General features: G+C 40.3%; 1 protein-coding gene across 1 annotated transcript in view; it reads left to right on the forward strand.

Moving 5' to 3' along the window:
- GABRR2 (gamma-aminobutyric acid type A receptor subunit rho2) overlaps positions 1-13162 on the forward strand; it is a 482373-nt gene that overhangs the window by 409501 nt on the left and 59710 nt on the right. The window contains exons 6-7 of the mRNA XM_085611173.1: positions 3355-3495; positions 6579-6731. Of these exons, the coding sequence (XP_085467299.1) occupies positions 3355-3495; positions 6579-6731 (294 nt within the window). The remainder of the gene's footprint in view (positions 1-3354; positions 3496-6578; positions 6732-13162) is intronic.

Here is a 13162-nt window from a genome sequence, read left to right on the forward strand (position 1 = left end):
TCACTCACTCCAGTAAGTGCAAAACGACCCACTTGTAGTACCCGTTAACCCCACAGAGAAGAGGGTATCACAGAAAGTTCGTAGGGCAGACACATAGAGGTCCCTCCAGCCATACTCACTCTGGACCCGCTACAACCGCTGGCACTCCTCTTCCAGAATGGACTTTGGCAGAGGGACATGCAGGGGAGGTCGCCACTCCTCACGCACTATGGAACTTCACCGCCAAAGGATGGCGCACACGTTGACTACTGCGACCCCTGCAGCCCAGCTGAAGCCGCTCATCCACCCTCCGCTGACGGCCTCAGTCCACCCCAAGCACTGGTCTAATGTCATCGCCAGCAAAGTAGGAGGCCTACAGGGGCTCCAGCACCCTCCTCCAGAACAGCTAAGGATGGCCCCCCATCTCTTGCACAGCGCCCAGCCTCACCTCCGTATGCTGTCTTAGCCTGGTCTTGTAGGCACCAGCAGGCTCACTGCCACACAGGGCACGTCTTAAGACTCCAGTCGCCGACCTCACTCGATCGCCCCAGGTGCAGATTCTGGCATCGACGCAGGCCCCACTCAGCGGGTCATAATGATGCAGGTCTCGGGCTGAGCCCACTGGAAGCAGACCATCCAGACGTGCCACAAGCACAGGCCCAACGTCGTTGTCAACAAAAAAAGGGGGCGGGCCCGCAGATGCCGCCATGCACCCCTTAGATCAAACAGGAGAATCCCTCCACCAGTCACTCCAAACCCGGCTGCTAAATTACGGGCACAGAAACCACCAGGGGGCTCCCCCAAGTAGATGGCAGACCATGGGGAGCTCAGCACCGGTAGGTCTCAGGCTGCGTGGCCTCCAGGATTCAGCACACCGGCACTTGTCCAGCCTCAGCCGCGGGCCCCACGCAGCAGATCTCGAGTGCCAGAGATCCCAGGACGCGTGCTCCAGGAGCAGACTGTGTGCAGACGCGACTCCGCCCTTTCGCCTTCCGGAGCTCGTTGCTGTGTGCCGGGCAGGCCCTTCGACACCACGCACGAGCCGCCGCACCATCTGGGGTCGGAGACACCTCCCTCGTCTCTGGATGGTGTCAGGAAAGCAGTGCTGGCCGTCTTCTCCCTCCAGCTAACGGATCAATGTCGGATATAGCAGGCTGAAGCGAGGGCCCGGACGGACCAGAATTGATTGAAATTTACTCTATTTTTTCTAACTTTGTTTGGGATTTTTTTTGTGTATTGTTTTTACTTTATTACTGTTTGTGTGCTGCTTTATTGCCAATGTACTAAAGGGTTAAGCACAGGTTAATTTGGTGACTTATGTGGTTCACCCAGACCATAATTGTGGTTGTTGCTTGAGTAGTGCTTCTACGCCCTTCAGCCAATAACCCAATTTCTTACACTGAACTTTAACAATGTATTTAGTGATGTTCTTTAACGTTTTGTAATGATTTTTGTTAACCCATTGGTAAAGCACCTATGCACCACAGGAATTGGCCCTAAGTCCTGGCATTGCATTAGCCCCTGTGCCCAGCCTTATGACCACTAAGAACACTAAGCATAGTGGTTGGGCACAGGCCTTTCAATTGGCTAGACCCTGTTGTGACCATATATTGTTGGTTGTGCTTCTTTAACATTTATTTGTATTTTTCGTATTCAGAACCACTGACCCAAAATGGCACCAGTGCTGGTGAGGGGGCTCGTTGTGATTTGGAGTTCCGTGGTGAATTTCTGTATGGCACAATCAAAAGGTTGTTGTTAGGGGCTTTCTAGAATCCAGAAGTACTTCAGTAAATTCTGCAATTAAAACAAATTTTTTTTTTCAGTTTGAGGGACCACTGGACCCTCAACATCCTCCTTAGTGTAAGATAATGCTCCTGTTGCCTTCTCAATCACCGCCCCACAATTTATATTTTGCTCCATATATTTGGGTACAGGTCTGCAGATCGAAGATGGTGACATGGAGCCAAAGCTTTAGCTAGCTACTTGAATTACATACATTTTTGTAATTTTTCCAGAGGTTATACATACAAAATGGCAGATTGAGGATTTGAAGATTCACAAGCAGTGCTATAAGTTGTGCCTGCAAACTGGAGTTGTTTAAAAAAAAAATTGAAAGGCAGTATTTACCCCTTTGTGATCCCCCACATCCTGTCTGGGTTCTGAGTAGGCTCCCACTCACGTCTGAAACGCCCCACATGTTTTGTTTACTCTAGTACAAGATTTACACGCATTTGTGAATGCCTGTAAAGGCAACAACCTCAACATTTTCATTGATGGCCATCTACTTGGATTTCAAAGATACACGGTTCCTTTGAGAACGTAGGAATCCTGCATTGCATCAGATTTATTTTCAAATGAATATCTGGTTACTCCTCAGATCCAGATCTACAGATAATAATTATATTTATAATACTTTAGCATCTGCAGATATCTCAGAAAGTACTGAATTAATGTACACCAATCTATTTATTCTGAGTGAAGCTATGGTTTGTTGCCAAGTTTGGTGTACTTCTGTTCAGCAGTTTTTTATTGCAGCAGTTGAGAGTACACATTCCCAAGGGATTCAAAATGAAAACATTTATTTTTTGATCTCCCACCATCTTTAGCTTCTACTCACTTGCAGACTACTCTGCACAATAAGGTTATTGCCAAGCTTTCACATCATCCACTCTACAGTGGCAACACTAGCTCAGAAGGTGTCTCTATTTACCTACTTAAGCATGCCCAGTGACATCTTAAGGACTTTGGGGGCCCTGGGCCAAACTTATTTTGGGGGGCCCTGTTGAGAACAGCTTTGAACTTATGATCCAATTTCAGATCTTTCATGCCTTCTTTTGCCAGGTAACTGACAGTACACAGGCAAACTCGTCCAAATTCAAAATATGTTTACATCTAATATTCAGGGATAGTGGCGCATGTTTTCAATATTGTAATGCAGCAGCTCACTAACATTACGGCAAACAATTCTGTGGCAGACTCATTTCTCATATGTTAAGTCCCGTTTTGATCTAAAAGAAAAGCTTTTTATGGATGTTGCATGAAACATAAACACAATATTTCTCTGCAAAATCTCGGTAATAGACTCTCACACATCACTCACATTAAAAATAAATTAAAGTAAACCAGTATTTAAAACCATCTGTTTAAGAATTATTCAATGTCATTAGGGCAAGATTATCTGTATAAGAGAGATGGCTCTATCAGGGGACTCCTGAAAGGCTGGGGCCCTGGGCCAGAGCCCACTTTGCCCATGCCTTAAAACTTCTCTGAGCATGCCTCTAAATAGATTCCATTAATAATTAATTATTGTAAGTGTGAGGTATTCATTATCATCACAAGCATGTGCCTACTTTGTTGTCATCACTTCTGTTCAAGATGCCTACACAGACGAGGATCTGATGTTGTACTGGAAAAATGGAGACGAGTCCCTGAAAACGGACGAGAAGATCTCCCTGTCACAGTTCCTGATCCAGAAGTTCCACACCACCTCCAGACTGGCTTTCTACAGCAGCACTGGTAAGAGTCCTCTGCTGTCACTTTCTCTCTCAAAGCCAATTTCACAATGCTTGTTCAAAGTAAGTTTTGTAACTTATTTACCTACTTTTTGTTACATGCTCTAAAACATTGTTATGCAACAAAATATGTGCCAATGGAAATGTCAACATCCATCACAAAATATCAACACGATTTCTTGTCTACAAAGCTGGGTTCTCTCCACATCAATGGCAATGCAACAATCAGCAGTGCCAAAATAAGATTAATATCAACCAATTTAGAGACATATGATCAGAGACCTCATCTATGTCACTTTTCACATTGAAAAGGTTTTCCTCAAAAAGGTTTTTATTGCAGAATATAAAACAATTACTGTGCATACTAGCTAAGGATGTAAGGTATACTGGCAACTTTTTATGGCTGGATGGAAAGTTTTAATTTTTTTAAGGTAAAATTGACCAATGATGAATTGATGAATTGTTGTTTTTCTTTTGATTGTGAGAAGCAGAGGGATTTCAGTGTTTTCGATTCTTTTGACTGCTGTTGTTCTAAGGCAAGGTTGTGTTTGTTTTACATGCATCCTACAAATGGTTAATTGAATGTAGCTTACAGAATATAGAGCATAATGGTGGAGCTACCAGTATTAATATGTAATTTAATTAATGTGAAAGTAAGTACAAGCTAAAAGCTATATGTTCATTAAGTAGGTGTTTCTCAAAATCAAAATTGGGGTGAATTTCCTTTGAAAAATGGTGTCTTATTTCAGACTTAACTATGCCATACTCGTGAATGTCTAGATGCATGGCGGCCACTTGAATGACCTCGGGCCCTTGAATTTACATGGTTGCTCAAGAAATATGGGGAGAAATGCGCAACAAAGATTACGATTATTGACTTCCTTGATGATTAGATTTTTTTCCTAAAACTTGTTGGCGACAGGGTTAAGAATGTTTTGCAATGTAAATGGTGAGTCAAGGTTAATGAAGATTTTGTTGAGCCATGTCAGTTTTTATATCTCATATTATGAATGGATGAGAAACTCATCTAGCTTTTATTGTAATCGTTTTGAGTCCACTGCAATTTGGGAGAATTTAAGGAGCACTGATGTACATTCAAAATTACTATTGCAAATATCTTTGAAATACAAATCTATCTAGGTTATTGGGGTGTAAAGACTTTTCTCTATTGCATTCTAATTGCAAATTTCTAGAGTAAGGGTCACATGTGTCGATATACTTTGCATTCACAAACGGTGCGAATCGCTACATTTGACTGTTTGATAATGCAAAATAGCCTTTCAAGATGTATGAAAGGCTTTGGTAGTGCATTTTAGGTAATCGCAATTTTTGGTGATTACCTAAAATTGCGCATCCAAATAGGAAATCGCAATTTGAGATGGCCTAAGCACATGTACCAAGCATTTCCTAACTGCAAACTGGACATTTAGGAACTGTTTTTACTATCGACACCAAGTCAATGGTAACCACGTGCAATTCTTGAAAATGCACAAAAAATAAGTTTTTCAAAGTACCATGTACCTCACACATGCCCCTAGGGCATGTGTGAGCTTTACATGTGCACATTTATTTGGAGGGTGCTTGACCCTTGGTTTTGCATTTCCTAATTTGCGATTACCAATTAGGTAATCACAAATTTGGTAATGCAAAACCCTTCTCACCTATGGGCCTGAGTGGAGTAGCGATTCCCTGATTGCGATTGTGATTCTGTATTAATCGCTATTAAGGAATCGCTATTTTCTTACATACCATTTAGCATTCCCTAAATAGCGATTACCTAAAATTAGCTATTTAGGGAATGCAAAATGGAACTTTGATACATGTTGCCCTTAGACAAAAGTGTTGTGTTTTAGTGTCACAAGAAAACCATGTTTTAACCCTGGAATGGAATGTATAACTCACATGTAAGTTTACAGTAAGGCACAACCACTCATACAAAATTATTTCTGAACTCAGGAGTTATTCAAATGTAAGGCAGGCGGCAAAACACAATTACTCATAGAAAAACTTTCTGTGTTGGGCAATTTGTGTCACCTCGCATCTCACAGTCACACATTCTGAGCCATCTTGTCACATTCAGATGAATCATGATGTTTAACACCTGAAAAACTGTGAAGGTTGCATCTTACACCTGTCTTACAGGTGAATTACCCTTGAATATTCAGACTTGATTCAGAAAACATTATCTTTGAGTGGTTTCCAGGAGTCAGACATTTTTACTCAAGGCAACAGTGAGCAAGCAAGTTTTACTCCTGGAAATTCATGAGTAAGTTACACTTAATCCTGAAGTACGTACACTTACTCACAGAAAATGCCCTGAAATCAGGCCTGAATGTTCAGGTGTAACAAACACTTAAGATTGGAGAAAGACACACCAACTCATAGAAATAGCATTGTGAATCGGGGCTGTTGTATTTTTTTCTCAGATTACCGGCAAAACTGCTCCACTAAAAGTCTGTATAGTTGTTTTTACTGCAGACAGTGTGCTTCAAGCTTTGCCAGACCTGCAGAACGAGGGTCCTTCTTTAAGAAAACAGCCAATCATGTATAAACATAAATTTCCAAAATTTAGCACTACCTGGCCCTCTGGAAAACTTGCTACTGGAATGTGTCATATGTCCCATTGGGACCTCCACATTGGTGCGCCAGAACAAACTGGAGCCTGGAATTCAGGCTTTCGTGATATTTCAGAGGAGAAGTAAGTAGATGTCCGATTACATGGCTTTTGTTAAATTTATCACGTTCAAAAAAGATAACACTGCCTTGTATGTCCAGTGTCATTGGTGATGATTTAGCATGTCTGTTTTGCTCTATACCTGCACATCTCCAGCATCACCACAACCACCACCAGCACTCTATCGTTTCTATACCTTTGATTGAACACATAGATTCTGAGTCTATTTCTGTTCAGTACTGTGTATCTTCAAGTGATGATCTTTTTTATGCATAACAAGGATAGTGCAAAAATTACCCCCATTTATTGAAATGTCCCTTTTCCTTTCACTGATGGATCCCTCAGTCGGATTACAGACTGCTACCAACCACACCTCCTACCATGACCAATATGTTTTTGGCTCTTTTTTCTAGGATGGTACAACCGCCTTTATATCAACTTTACGCTGCGTCGTCACATCTTCTTCTTCCTGCTCCAGACCTACTTTCCGGCCACCCTGATGGTCATGCTGTCTTGGGTGTCCTTCTGGATTGACCGGAGAGCGGTGCCTGCCAGGGTTTCTCTCGGTATGACAGCATGACTACTTAATTTTTACAAAGCAATTCTTTGCATCAATTGATCTAGAACACAACCCTCTGCAGTGGTAATTTTTAAAAAGTTATTTACTGACCTTGGTTACTTCTATTGCTCCTGATTTCAACAGATCCAGGTGACGTGCCTTCTCTGTATCATCAAATATATGCTTGCCTTACGTCAGTACTGTAATACGATGTATAAATACGTATATTATAAATTAAAATCAAAGCTTTGACTGAGAAGCGCATCTCAGACCGATGAAGGTATCATAAATAGTTTAAAGAAATCACCAATAATCAACAGATGTCAAACTGCAGTGTACTTTAAGATGTATGCCAAAGAAACATAAGTGTTATGAATGACCCAGCTTCACGTAGTTGCTGTCTTAATTATCTGATTGGGTTACTGGAACCACAGGTACCGGGAGTAGGTGTGATGGCTGTGCAGGGTCCATGGAGTACGTATGAAGCTGGCCCTTTACCAATTCTTGTTACCTAAGGGGTAAATAGACCCCCGGTGTCGTGAAGAGAGCAGGACAATTTCCTGAACGCAACTAATATAGCCAGAATATGGTAGTAGCATATCCATGAGACCATGGTGTCAGTTAGATTAGTGTGCTCTCAATGAGAATAGTGGATCCCAAAATTTGAGGACTTGTCAGCAGGATCTTAGGTCCAGAAGAAATTAGAAAAATATAATTCTGAAGGTAACATGTTGACTGAGTAGATGCAGGGGCACATTAAATTCACCAGGGGTGTCCGTAGTGTTTAATCCTTGCCAGGGGAGGCCTATATCAGTAAACCCATTCAGGAGTCCTGTCCTAGCCAATTTTTACCCTTTTGAGTTTCCTGCTACCGAGGCTGTCAGGGCCGGCCTCAGTGATATTGAAGTGCTCCCCAGTGAGTGGGGTCTACCCGCCTTGGTGTTTAGCATCACGCTGGTGTAGACCTTATGATGAAGCATGCCATACGGCTAGCATGTCGGTGAGGGTCCATTAATAAAAAGGGAGACCTTTTTCATCCCTATGTATGGTATTGGGAATTGGTATGTGATGAGTTTTATTAAGGTCAACCTTCTTTGTTAATATGATTATTTATCTGATGTACACCACATTGTGTAGAGAAAAACAACTGTTTAATACAAAGAATAAAAAGGAATTACGTTATGGGCTACACACACACACATACACACACACACACATATCGTCCTCGTTAAAGCAGTATTAGACAGTGCAACAAAATATATGAATTGAAAAATGAATGGTTTAGGATGAGAATTTTAAAGACGTTTTCTGAGCCAACATACTGCTTTTCGTGTTCATTACTTTAAAACATTTGTATGATGGGAGAACAGAAACATAGAAAGCTACTTTTGATTCTGACCATTTTTTTCAGAGGCTGCTACTATAACATAGTGTACATTACATCAGGATTTTGACAGTTTCAAATTAAATTGATTTAGATAGCTATAGGTTCTAAATTCTGTGAAGTCAATAAGAGATATGAACAATTTATTTTATGTGGAAATTACCAATTAGCCTTTATTTCTCATGGTCAGATCTGGAGGAATTTAGATAGCTTTTCATTATTGTAGCATTTACCAGTGCTCCTTTACACATGCAAAAGTGAGACCTATGCAGTGCCTAGAGCTGACTACTCCGAATTTACAGATCTTGCTACAGATTTGGAAATGAAGTTATTCTATTGAGGCTACTCTATTGGAAGGCATGCCCGAATGTGATTGACTTGATGAGCAGAGTTCAATAGTTAATAATGTTGATGATACAGTATTACATAATGTGTCTCCTGTAGTTTCTTCCCCCCGTAAACTCTCAACAAAATCCAAGTCTGCAGACAGGTGGCTCAACCTTGCCTCAGAGCTCGATGGTTCTAGAGAGTACCCCAGAATCTGTTGTAGTGATTTCTTGGAACATTGCTGGTTATAATAAAAAAAAGTCCAACGTGGAGTGGTTGTCTTTCTTAATGGCTAATGACATATTGTGCCTTCAGGAGACATGGGAGGTTGACTCGATCCACCTGAATGGGTATTGTTCATTTCATACGCCTGCTATACCGTCACCAGCTGGTCGTGCAAATGGTGGTCTATTGATATTACTTTCCAATACTTTTCCTTTGATGGTGAAATCTTTTTTAAACACATCTCCATACTATCATATCATCCTTTTAGAGTTTCATAGCAATAAATAATGGCTACTTATACATTTTTTTAATAACAACTTTGGTAGTAATCAAGCAGCGATTCTGGGCCTTCTGGGAAGAGAGATCGCTGACTTGGAGAAAGCATGTAACAAACCCTGCGATATAATCTGGATCGGGGATTTCAACGCTCATCCATGCAATACGATTAAGACACCAGATTGTGGGTTAGTAAATGATGATGGGGATTCTGTTCCCCATTTCAGCCATAATGACTATGGTAATAGATTAAATAGGCTATTATTTATAAATAATCTTCTTTTCTTAAATACTTTTGAAACCTTAACTGGCCAGTTAAGCATTACATTTTCTAGTCGATCCCACTCCTCGACGCTTGATTATGTTTTGGTCTCTGACCCTATAAGGAAGTTTTTCTCGCAATTAAAGATTAACTTTTATGCTTTTAGCGATCATGCTGCAATCACGTTTCTTATCCATTCTCTACCAAAAAGGGAATGTCCTGTTAAACTCCATATTAATCAGGTGATTGCAAGGGAGAATGGGATTGTCTTGAAGTGGGAGAGTTGATGTTGTGAAGTTTCTGTGTAACATAGTCTCCAAATGAACCTCAGAGATAATGACATGTTTTGACCCAATATTTGAAGATGGCATAATTACAGCATTTGAGCTAATCTTAGTGGAAATTACAAATACATTAATATGTTTTATACATAATGGGCGCAAGTGGTTTGATGAGGAATGTGCAAAATCACTTAAAAATCTTCAAATGGCCCTAAAGTCCAAACCTCGAGACCAAATTTTGGTCAAGTATTTACGCCAGCTTTACAAGAAAGCAAGGTTATCAAGGCTAAAAACCCTAAAGGAAGACTGGTGGGAAAGCCTGCAAAAGGCTGCCTTATTAAATTGTTCACAGATGTTTTGGTCATTAATCAATGCACCATTTTTAAGGGATGAGCAGAGGTTGACAACAGACAGTCACGTAGATCAGGAGGCATGGGTTACACACTTTGAAGGCCTATTTGGGATTACAGAGCAGGTAACCACACAACTCCCCCCCCCCGCCCCCCCCCCCCAAGTCTAGCTGATACAAGAAGTAATTTCCTGTTTACGCTGGAAGGTAATACGCCCTTAACCAGTGTAAAAGAGGGAAGGCACCTGGACCCAACGGTATCCCAATTGATCTTTTCCTAGATAACCAAGATCTCTGGGCCCCGCTTTTAACAACTGTTTTTGATAAAATTACTCAAATAGGTGCTCCTCCCTCATGGAAGACAACTGTAATTGTGCCTATTTATAAAAAGGGGGATAGATCAATTCCAAAAAACTATAGGCCCTTATCTCTGATAGATTATACTGCTAAATTAATGGTCCGGCTACTTTTGAATAGACTTGAGGAATGGGCTTTGAAAAAGAACATCATAATTCCATGTCAATATGGTTTTAGAAAAGGAAAAGGCACAGTGGATCAGTGCTTGAATCTGAATCTAATAATGGCCAAATATACGGCTGCTAAGAACGGTCACCTATACCTTGCCTTCATGGATCTGTCAGCAGCCTCTGACTGCGTGGCACAGTCTAGGCTGTGGCAGATCATGGAAGCAATGGAGATTGATATACAGATTATTAATATAATCTGTGACCCGTATACTGGAGCTACTGCCTGTGTTCGCTTTGGCAAGGGAGGAGGATGCACTAGACACTTTAAAATCACTAGAGTTGTGAGGCAGGGGTGTGTCCTTGCCCCCTTTTTATTTGCACTTTACACAAATGGTGTAGAATCTGCCTTATTAGGATCCACTCCAGATGTCCCCTACATTAGTTCAACACAAGTACCGACACTCCTTTAGACGGACAACGCAGTGATTTTGACACGTACTAGTATCGCGCTGCACCGACTTGTAACGGAATATACAAATTTTATGAATAATCTGGACATGAAAATCAATTATTCTAAGTCTTTTGACACAAATTCATACTGAATGGGGGAAGCTAGCTGTTGTGGACTCTTTTAACTATTTGGGGGTCATGTTTGATTGACATAACAATTGGTGAAGCATGGTTTCTACTAGGGGTTTACAAATGGAATAAAATATTGGGGCTCTCTATAAATTTGCCCAAAAAATCGGCTCCAAACCCATTGAAGTGGTAAAGAAGGTTTATGAAGCAAAAACTGTATCTGCTGCCACCTACGGGTCAGCTGTCTGGGCATCACAGATTCTTCTAAACTGTAACGCATAGAAAACACATTTCTGAAAAACTTGGCCTCCCTGCCTCAGTCATGCTCTAGTTTTAACTGTCATACGGAGCTGAGAGTACCCTATATTAGTGACAAAATCTGTATTGCACCCATTCTGCTGTGGCACTCGGTTTGGCATAAGGAGACTCTCTCACTTACCAGGGACATCATAAGTGATGCTCTGAAGCTAGATGGTGTGAATAATATCAGCTGGTTAAAATACGTTGAATCCACCCTTAAGACAGTAGGGTTACATCATCTTTTTGTTGATCTATCTCTAAGAAAGAGCTGAAAATCCACCTACTGACCAACTTACAGGCAAGGAGGCAGGATTCTAAGCTTAAGCTGTCAACAGTCAGAGCATATCACGATGTCCCGAGTAAAATGTCAAGTGATGTGAATCTAACTTATTTATCGTTTGTCACAAATTTACAACATAGATATATTTTAGTGAGATTCCATTTAAATTATATTCCCCCGATGTTGGGTCTACCTCCGAACTGCCACCTTGTGCTTGTGACAATCGATCTGCTCAGAATGATTTACACTTCTTGTTTTTTTGTAAATTCTATAGTGAAGAAAGGAAAAGATTTATTGTCCCCTCATACATAAAATGAATTTTAAACAGTGTTATGTGGCTCTATATTACCTACGGTCATTGTCTGATCCTTTTACATGTTTACCTTTGACATCATTTCTCTTATCTGCATTGAAGGGAAGAAGACTAAATTGCCAATCTGTTATTCAACTTGCAAAATAAGTCATTGAATTGCGCAATAACTGTGTTTACATTTATGAATTACCATCATCTGTATAATAGGAATAATGTTTTAACGTGATTTTATTCTTTTAACAATTTTGTCGTAATATACGTAATTTTAACTTATAAAAATAATGGAAATTGATATATTTGAGGAATAAATACTTTTTATGCCATCATTTTGTTGGCGAAATAAAGTTATTTCTGACTGACTATTGAGGTTAATGTGTGTACTACAATCCATATCAGGACAGTTTGTGAGCATATCCTCCAGTCTGCAGTTTAGGAATGCAACTCTACTTCTGTCCCTTTTTGTGTACTCAGAGGTCTTGTATCATTAATTATGTACATAATGCAAGATGCGGTATTGAGGAATGGAGCTGGTGAGACTCATGTGGTGAATGGTGCAAAAGACTATCTTCTACATTTCATCCCTTGAACTATCTCTGTTGTACACTTGGGGTGCCACTACCCTTTGAAGGTATCTTGGTGGGTGGTGGGACACATGTAGCTTGAGGTTGTTTTTCTGCTATTGCTACCAAAGTGGCAGATTCACTTCCGGGAACACAGATATTTTGTAAAGATCATGTCCACATTTGAAGGACAACTCTTTAGGTTATTTTGTTTAACTGGGCCTCTCTTATCAAGTTATATGGGATTCAAAACAGCTTTTCCTGTTTTCTGGAATGGTTAAAAAAGAATATTTTATTTCTTCTTTTCTTAAGTATATTGTTCAAGTATTTGTTATAGATATTCTTATAAAGAGCCTATATCCTTAAGGGTTTTGTAGGTGTCTCTCTGAATCTGGTTTTCCTGGGTATGCTGATCCTTTCAAATCTTTTTACATTTTCTGTGTATTGTGTGTTCTCTGTGCCCCACCTCATATGCGTTTCCTACTACTCCCATTAGTTTTTAGATTAACTAGTAAAATATGGTGACTGGGTTTTCAAATTGGATATTTTCCATTGGCATGGTTGTTCATAAAGTATGCACAGAGACCAGTGATGTGATGAGAGTCATATTTGTCTTGTGCAATTTCATGAAGTTGGCAATAGAATACTGTGGCAGCTATTGATCATGTAAGCCCAAATTTGGTTTGTATGTAAGAATATCAACAACAAGAAAAATGTGCTAACAAAATATCGTAGTCAAAATAGCAAAAAACTAAATATTGTGAAGGTAGGAATACATAGGTACGTACCTGTTTACTAGTCTTAATTCTACATCTGTGTACTTAAAAAGATGTAC

The sequence above is a fragment of the Triturus cristatus genome, chromosome 6 (assembly GCF_964204655.1).
Source record: "Triturus cristatus chromosome 6, aTriCri1.1, whole genome shotgun sequence".
NCBI lineage: Eukaryota > Metazoa > Chordata > Amphibia > Caudata > Salamandridae > Triturus > Triturus cristatus.